Raw genomic sequence first — 8,020 nt, 5'->3', positions numbered from 1 at the left:
GGACATCTTTCATGGTTCAATTCTTTACCTTGTCCTATGTCAAGCCTACATGTCCAAATTAAGTTGGACGTTAGCTCGTAAATTGTATGTACTCTTGATACTGTCATACTTTTGATTGTGTAACAGCAAAGCTTACCAATAGAAAAAGGGTTGTTTACTGTCACAGTGGAGCCAAGCATGGTAATAGAATTGCAGATTGTGGCCATATCGATGTCGAGGATCAATCTGTTAAACTAGAAAATTAAGATCACATGGCTTTACACAAAACTTATATAGCCACAGAGGAAAACATATATATTGTACAAGAATATTCTTACTGCCTCAAGCCAGTGCTGTAAAGCCAATTTCCTAGCTTTCTCGTCTTTTGACAAGCCTTTACCCACCTTAACATTAAGATTGTCAAACCATTAATATGTTTTGATAGGCTTAGTATGCATCAAAACCAACATGTTTGATAGGCTTAGTATGTTACCTTAGCAGCTCTTGTTCTTGCTCTAGACCAACGTGAAACTGCAGTCTCTTGCTTCTCAATTTCAAAAAACGATATAGAACTTCTTTTAAGTTCAGCAAAGTCAAGTACCTTCCACCTGCAAAATGATCCATTTAGTCAAACTAAAACAGATAAATTTGTATATACAAATGCCAACAATTATATATAGCTCAACGTACGAACCATCTTTGCTCAACGACTACAGCACAATCAGCAAGCCGTCTTCTAGTTCGAAAGCTTCTATAAACCTTCTGCAACTTCAACGCAGCTTGATACCTTCCGTCACCTAATAACAAGGCTAAAAATTCTTTGGCATGATCGTTCTCGGAAACTGGTTTCCATCTCCGCGATTTATATCTGTCATCTTCTTTCATAAAAGTCAAAGGCTTAACAGAGAAATTGTTCACCACATCAGCCGGAGAGATTCTTGATCGTTGTGTTGTCCCCTTATTACCGCTAAGGGATCTGCTGAACAGCTTCTTTCTAGTTTCATTTGATTCATTGATGGTTGGATCCGAGTCATTGTCATTAAAACTGATTGATCGAAGAATGGTCTTCATTTCTGCACAACCAAGATCATTCAAATATAATACCAAATCAAATTGTTCATAGAATATGTCACAAAATACTAACCCATTATCACTTGAAACCAGGCTCAAGCAGTTCCTTATTATGAATGTCCTGAAAATGTCAAATTATACAATACCATCATCAATCAAATACACACCAAAAACAGAAAAGTTCTTGTATTTGAGGAGAAAAATAAAAGGGTACACAAGAAGCAGACCTGGAAGTCAACAAAACCCATGAGACAGAGGAGATTCTTTAATGGAAGAAAAGAACAGAGCCAAAAAAGAAATGAGGAGGTTTTGAATAAGGATCTTTGGGTATCTAGGATTAGATGGTTGGAACGTGAGAGAGAACGATAATGGCGGCCGTTTCTGATCTAAGAGATTCTCATCAAGTCTCAATCTATCAATGCCAATGTGTTCCATTGGAGGTGGAGAAATTAGAATCCTCTGTTTTTTTAAAAATCTTCTAACTTCCTAAACATAGAGAAAGAGACAGAGCTTTCACGATCGTACTGTAATTTATTTGTTGGCTCCTCTCCTCAGTTTTTTACCTAATTTTGTCCTCGGTGTTATATTTTAAATTTGGGTCCCTATAAAAACTCAAAATTACTAGTTTAACCCAAAATAAATCTATAAGAAAATCATCAACTTTTTAACAATTTCCATATTAGACAATTTAAAAAAAAAAACATAGCACACATTACACAAGCTACAATTTATGTTAGTTATTATCTTGATAAAATACATAGCAACATCACTATGCTAACATATTAAACAGTTAAATTTTATTATAATAATATTTACAGTTCTCAAATTAAAACATAGATTTTTCTATCTAATTTATATAATATGTTTTAAAAAATCTAACACCTACGTGTGAACTGTGAAAAATACAAGAAAAAGAGATAAAATATAAATAGTGATAACTGATAACCATTTCAATCTCAATTAAAAGGTTCATGTGTTTAATATAAAACTTTCAAAAGTTGGTGACCTTTTATGTAATTTCTCTATAAACGCAAGCGGAATGGAAAAGCCCTAAATCCTCTAGACAGTCAACTGGCCGTGTCCGTTAAACTCTCTCCTTACCGATACACCGAAGCTCCAATGGAAAAAGAAGATGAGCTCCAGAGGCTAAACGGCCACGTTTCTTCAGCTCCACTAGACGGAGATGTAGAGGATGACGATCCGCTAGTGTTGAGCTCTCAAGCATTGGCGGCGCTCCAAGAATTTCTAGCCGACCAGAACAAGCCTGTCGCGAGCACGCCGCCGACGTCTTCCGTCGTTGGAGGTGATGAATCCGAAAAAGTGGAGCTGGTTACAGAGGATTGGAGACTCAGCCAGTTCTGGTACGAACCTGAAACCGCGGAGACTGTAGCTGAGGAAGTGGTCACTCTCTCTCAAAGATTCTCAGGCTGCAGAGTCGCTTGCATTGCTTGCCCTACTCTTTACGTTTATCTCAAGGTACTACTTTTGTTTAAGTACCCCTTGATTTGTATTGAATTCGTTTTGCTAAAAATCGATACTTTTGTTGTTGTTGCTGATGCTAAGTTTCTTCTGTGTTTGTGATGAGTCAGAAAAGGGATCCGAGTCTCCATGTGCAATTGCTGGAGTACGATATGAGATTCGAGAGGTATGGAAGTGAGTTCACGTTTTATGATTACAACGAACCTGAAGATCTGCCACTTCAGCTGAAACATTGCTTCCATATAATCGTTGCAGATCCTCCCTACTTGGTAAATTTTATTTAAAAGTTCTTTACTTTCTCCGGTGCATTTATCTCATGGTAATCTGGAGTTTTTTGAGCATGCCTATTAATACAGGCCTCTCAATCTTCTATTGTGGAGTTCGATAGTAGAAAGTGAAAGTAAAAGTGTAAGCTTTTGCTAAAATCCTAAACTGGAGTTTTATCAGTTAGTTATGGTCATGGCTTTTAAGATAGGGTTAGAGACTAGTATGTAAGATGCATATAAATCCACAAATACAATACCATCTAGTGGCCTCTCAAATCTTCTATCGTGTAGTTTGTTAGTAGAAAGTTCAACATCGGAACAAGATGAAAGTAAAAGTGTAAGCCTTTGCTAAACTCCTACAACTGGAGTTTTTTCCGTTAGTTATGGAACTTATGGTCATGGCTTAATTCTCGCTTCTTTAAGATGAATACGTCGTGCTTCTATGCTGCGTTTTGGTTATTACCCACAATATTTCTCAGATAAAGAGTATTTGTATCTTTGCGAGGACCACATTAATGTGTGATGTTTTTGTGTGCTTTATTGCCTGCTGTTCTTGTTAGCGTTTTATTGATTTTGATTCGTTTAATTTATGCTTTGCAGAGTAGGGAATGCCTGGAAAGAGTTAGCCAAACAATTTCGTTCCTCTCAAGCCCGGTAGATTCATTGTTGCTTCTTCTCACAGGTACTAGGACGACTTCTGTTTTTTCAAGTCGGATCTTATGATTTATTAACTGGGAAATATTTTCACGTCTTGCAGGAGAGGTGCAAAGAGAACATGCAGCTGAGCTATTGACTGTTCGTCCTTGTGTGTTTAAGCCTCATCACTCTAGCAAACTCGGAAACGAGTTTCGACTGTTTATAAGTTATGATCCAGGTACCAGATTAGGAGGCTTGGAAGAGGACAGCTAGTTGTGAGTTGTACATCTTTTCATCTAAGCATCTATGTCGACTTGCTTGTAAGTTGCTTCTCTAAAGTCTTTTAACTGTTATTGAGTAAACCAGTAATTGTTCTTTATCCTTCTGTAAGAGAGTTAAAACCATCTCACGTGTTCATGTCTTCCCTTTTTGCTGTTAAATTCTTATGACGATGTCCATTAACCAATCTCAGGTTTCCGGCATTTCAAGCCCTTTATCCTCTAGCAGGGGAGGAAGATTTGTGGCGTGGAACGCTCATGTGTGGTGGTGTCTCACTCTCAGCTTTCGGATCTTAGATAATTTTTCATCAATGTTCTCTTTCTTGGTGACCTCACCGTGTTCAATGGTTCTCTGTTTTGTATCTTGTCGCAACCGCAGATCTCAAATCTGTTGATCAGTCGAAAAGTTTGGAAATTTTCATATACTATTACATAATCAATTGTCAACATTACCAAAATGATTTATTGCTTCATGAAATCAACATTGACATACGGAATTGTATAGCTCATCATCAGTCATCAGAAACAAATTCACAACAACTGGATCAAATTTCTAAAGTTCTCCCAACAAACAAAATAAAGTAAAATAAAATAAAACGTGGTCCGACCCGGTTCGCCAAACTTTACCAGAATCAAAGTGCTAAACCGGGGGAAGAAGTTAAGATCTCGAGAAGAGTCTTTTACGGTGGGAGAGAAACGACGACGAGAGTACTTACTTCCTCTCCCATATGGGTCATTGAAATTCAAATACACGCAACGCAAGCACCGGAGAAGAAGACTAATTCGCGACTTCGATAATGAGGCCAAACATTGTTACCGAGGTGAGAGATCTGTTCAATTTGTTCCGTTCTGCTTGCTTATTCTCTCTTGATCTCAATCAATCAGAAATTGCTTGAGGTTTTCACTTAATTTTGATTACCGAGAAACTCCTAGTGAGAACGAGCTATGGCTGATAGCAGAAATCAGTAATAAGTATCTCCCAGTTCAATTAGTTAACAAATTAGCAGTTCAATTCGACCATAGCTTCACTTTCATGGCCAGTCATTAGTTGTAGAAACACTCTCTTCGTATAATATACCAGCCTCTGAGTTCTTCTGGTTATAAAACTGTGACCTCCTCTTTCGAAGATTTCTGAATTGAATCAGAAGGTTAAATATATTTATCTTACTGTTCTTGGACTAGATAACCAGGGTTTCTATGTCTGGCCAAGTAGAGATATTGGCACAATGTTTAGTTATAATAAACCTAGTAATGTTGTTTGTGGTTAGTTATGGATTTACTTATTGTCTCATAGGCTGGGGTTCAGACTAGAGTTAATCAATGGTGGAATGCCATACCGTTTCTCACGTCCTCGGTGGTGGTAGTTTGTGGGATCATCTACCTGATTTGCCTCTTAACTGGATACGACTCTTTCTATGAAGTATGCTTCTTACCCTCTGCGATTATCTCACGGTTCCAAGGTAAAAAAGTTCTCATAATATTGAGGGTTGCATTTCATTTTCATGTAGCTTTGCTAATTTCATGTTATTAATAATGAGATGCCTGAATGTCTTGATTAATTTTTCTCTTGTTCATCCTATTCATGTTATCTGTTGTGCAGTTTATAGGTTCTACACAGCCATTATTTTCCATGGATCACTGCTTCATGTCCTGTTCAACATGATGGCATTGGTTCCTATGGGCTCCGAGCTTGAGAGAATCATGGGATCAGTCCGTTTGCTCTACCTGACATTTTTGTTGGCAACGACCAATGCTATATTGCATCTTCTTATAGCATCCTTAGCAGGATATAATCCCTTCTATCAGTATGATCATATCATGAATGAATGCGCTATTGGATTTTCTGGAATCTTGTTTTCTATGATTGTTATAGAGACAAGCCTCAGTGGAGTTACCTCTAGGAGGTAAGAATTTTCAATGGCTACTTTAGTGTTCTCTGGAAGATTAAAGTGCAAGTAAATATGAGCGTCTCCACTTGTCATTAGAAACATTGTCTTCAAATTTGTTAATGCTACACATGCATGTGAAAGTGCCTTCTGCAAATAGATTTGTAAGATATGCGTTGTAACATTAATTGCCAATCCTTTTGTATTCACGAGACTATCTCATATATCTTCATTTGCTACTTTCTCTGTGCAGTGTGTTTGGTCTCTTCAACGTGCCAGCTAAACTGTAAGCTCATTGTCTTGCTTGTTGGCATCTTAATGTCCACCTGCCTTTCTTGTTGCTCGTATGATGTAAATTTTTNTGCTACTTAAAGAATTTAGTAAACTCTGGAAGATTAAAGTGCAAGTAAATATGAGCTTCTCCTCTTGTCGTTAGAAACATAGTCTTCAAATTTTTTAATGCTACACATGCATGTGAAAGTGCCTTCTGCAAATAGATTTATAAGATATGCGTGTAACATCTTCTAAGTGTGGGCTGTTTTGCTAATCCTTTGTATTCACGAGACTATCTCACATATCTTCATTTGCTACTTTCTTCCTGTGCAGTGTGTTTGGTCTCTTCAACGTGCCAGCTAAACTGTAAGCTCATTGTCTTGTTTGTTGGCATCTTAGTGTCCACCTGCCTTTCTTGTTGCTCATATGATGTAAAAATTTGTATCATCTATGCGTAGGTATCCGTGGATCTTATTAGTAGTATTCCAGCTTCTCATGACAAATGTTTCACTGCTTGGGCACTTATGCGGCATCCTGTCTGGATTTTCATGTATGACTTTTGACCTGTCTCATTGCCATCTGCTTTCTAAACCTGCAACTTCATAGCCAGCTAATTTGTTAGTCGCTTTGGATTTCAGATTCATATGGCCTCTTCAATTTCTTGATGCCTGGCTCTTCATTTTTTACCACCATTGAGTCAGCCTCCTGGATGGTAAGTATTTCTTGATATTTCCTTTCCTCTGTTAATTGAGAAGCCATCAAGATCCAAAAGTTGTAATGCTTTATGTTCGGCTACTTACTACAAAGATAATAGTCAACCACTTACTAGTTTTGCTATATTTTGATATGAGGCTGTGAGTGGTGCAATAGACATATTTCTCTCTGCCTTAATCATAGCTCATCCAGATTCTATGTCCTTTTCCAGTCTAGCTTTATAAGGCGGCCCAAGTTCATCATGTGTACTGGTGGGAATCCTTCCAGCTACATTCCCACTTACTCTGTACAAAACACAACATCCAGGTGTGATTTCCTAAGAACATATCAAAGACTGAACTATTTTCCTAGATAACATCCAAATGACATATTCCTCGAACAGTGGCTTCTCTACAGGAAATGCTTGGAGATCCTTGTCTTCATGGTTGCCACAGAGGGAAGCATCGAATCAGGTATGGTCCATGCTAATCTTCTCAGTTTCTTTTCCTTTTCTTAGTGGATGTGTTCACAATAAACCATACTACTTTACATGCAGTCTTCTGAGGACAGTAGATTTCCGGGAAGAGGTAGAACTCTTAGCACTGCCCGTGATCCAACTGCTCCAACTGGAGAAACAGACCCAAACCTTCACGCTAGACTGCTGGAAGATAGCAGCTCCCCAGATCGCCTTTCTGATGCAACTGTCACCACCACGGCAGAGCCAAGGTATTAATGTCTACATAATCAGCTTTATATGCACCTTCTTTCAACCTCAACCTCTTACCTCACTGTGTGTGCAGACAGGTGCCAGTAGCTAATACAGCAGTCCTGCCCCAATCCCAGGTTAGTTGCTTCTCTTAGATATTTTGCCTTGTAAGGCTTCTAGAGGCTTTTCTCTCATTGAGCTGTTAAGGCACAGGGACGTGTTGCTGCTCCAGAAGAACAAATCCAGAAACTCGTCGCCATGGGCTTCGATAGGGTACGTTTCCTGATTCATACCAACCTTAACAAAAAACAATAGTGAAAAGATGTCTTAAGAGTCTCTGGGTTTGCTTCAGACACAAGTGGAAGTGGCGCTTGCTGCTGCCGACGATGATCTCACTGTAGCAGTGGAGATCCTAATGAGCCAACAGGTATAATCATGCACGAACGAGAATTCTATGTTTTAATAATACCTTTCTAGTTTGGTCACTACTAACAAAGAAGTCATTGTGATCTAACTTGCAGGCTTAACAAAACCAACTTGCAAAGTAGTAGACCTGCGTGTATTTGTAAACGTTTGTTTCTCAGTCCGTCTTTTACTTGCATTTAGAAACTGTATAGCGTCTGTTTTCGTATATTTAAGGAGGTTGCTTCTTTAACCAGACGATTAAACTGGTTAGCCGGTTTAGAATCTATACACACAGAGAGTTGGTTTATTTCTTTCTTTTTTTATTGCAAATTTCTTACCTATTTTCAG

General features: G+C 38.3%; 3 protein-coding genes across 7 annotated transcripts in view; 2 read left to right on the top strand and 1 right to left on the bottom strand.

Moving 5' to 3' along the window:
* Positions 1-1,519, bottom strand: part of LOC104781759 (IQ domain-containing protein IQM6-like) — a 4,681-nt gene extending 3,162 nt beyond the window's left edge. The window contains exons 1-6 of the mRNA XM_010506501.2: positions 1,278-1,519; positions 1,124-1,171; positions 674-1,052; positions 473-587; positions 318-383; positions 137-225 (exon numbers count right to left, since the gene is read on the bottom strand). Coding sequence (XP_010504803.1) covers positions 137-225; positions 318-383; positions 473-587; positions 674-1,052; positions 1,124-1,127 — 653 coding nt within the window. The 5' untranslated portion in view covers positions 1,128-1,171; positions 1,278-1,519. The remainder of the gene's footprint in view (positions 1-136; positions 226-317; positions 384-472; positions 588-673; positions 1,053-1,123; positions 1,172-1,277) is intronic.
* Positions 2,097-4,130, top strand: LOC104781758 (protein-lysine N-methyltransferase N6AMT2-like). The gene is made up of 5 exons (XM_010506500.2): positions 2,097-2,526; positions 2,640-2,798; positions 3,396-3,477; positions 3,553-3,751; positions 3,904-4,130. Exons 1-4 carry the CDS (start codon positions 2,170-2,172, stop codon positions 3,702-3,704), a joined length of 750 nt encoding a protein of 249 aa, XP_010504802.1. The 5' UTR covers positions 2,097-2,169; the 3' UTR covers positions 3,705-3,751; positions 3,904-4,130.
* On the top strand, positions 4,386-8,011 carry LOC104781755 (rhomboid-like protein 15). Of its 5 annotated transcripts, none has more exons than XM_010506495.2 (13): positions 4,386-4,530; positions 5,004-5,169; positions 5,310-5,613; positions 6,202-6,234; positions 6,327-6,418; positions 6,507-6,580; positions 6,794-6,888; positions 6,965-7,034; positions 7,118-7,287; positions 7,362-7,404; positions 7,475-7,540; positions 7,620-7,694; positions 7,789-8,011. In XM_010506495.2, the coding sequence occupies exons 1-13, from the start codon at positions 4,507-4,509 to the stop codon at positions 7,792-7,794; spliced, it is 1,218 nt and encodes a 405-aa protein (XP_010504797.1). In that variant the 5' UTR covers positions 4,386-4,506; the 3' UTR covers positions 7,795-8,011. The 5 variants fall into 5 exon arrangements, with proteins under 5 accessions (XP_010504797.1, XP_010504798.1, XP_010504796.1 ...); XM_010506496.2 differs by lacking the exon at positions 6,202-6,234 and adding an exon at positions 5,849-5,881 and having other exon boundaries at positions 4,387-4,530; positions 7,481-7,540; XM_010506494.2 differs by lacking the exon at positions 6,202-6,234 and adding an exon at positions 5,849-5,881 and having other exon boundaries at positions 4,387-4,530.

This window comes from Camelina sativa, chromosome 4 (assembly GCF_000633955.1).
Source record: "Camelina sativa cultivar DH55 chromosome 4, Cs, whole genome shotgun sequence".
NCBI classification, from domain to species: Eukaryota; Viridiplantae; Streptophyta; class Magnoliopsida; order Brassicales; family Brassicaceae; genus Camelina; species Camelina sativa.
This window is presented reverse-complemented; position numbering and strand designations above follow the sequence as displayed.

Excerpts from the sequence above, each read along its gene's own strand:
- LOC104781758 (XM_010506500.2), top strand. The coding sequence starts at position 2,170 with ATGGAAAAAGAAGATGAGCTCCAGAGGCTAAACGGCCACGTTTCTTCA. Across the intron at positions 2,799-3,395 it reads TTGCAGATCCTCCCTACTTG|AGTAGGGAATGCCTGGAAAG; the intron begins GTAAATTTTATT and ends TATGCTTTGCAG. Across the intron at positions 3,478-3,552 it reads ATTGTTGCTTCTTCTCACAG|GAGAGGTGCAAAGAGAACAT; the intron begins GTACTAGGACGA and ends CACGTCTTGCAG.
- LOC104781755 (XM_010506495.2), top strand. The coding sequence starts at position 4,507 with ATGAGGCCAAACATTGTTACCGAG. Across the intron at positions 6,235-6,326 it reads TTCAACGTGCCAGCTAAACT|GTATCCGTGGATCTTATTAG; the intron begins GTAAGCTCATTG and ends ATCTATGCGTAG. Across the intron at positions 7,288-7,361 it reads ACCACCACGGCAGAGCCAAG|ACAGGTGCCAGTAGCTAATA; the intron begins GTATTAATGTCT and ends CTGTGTGTGCAG.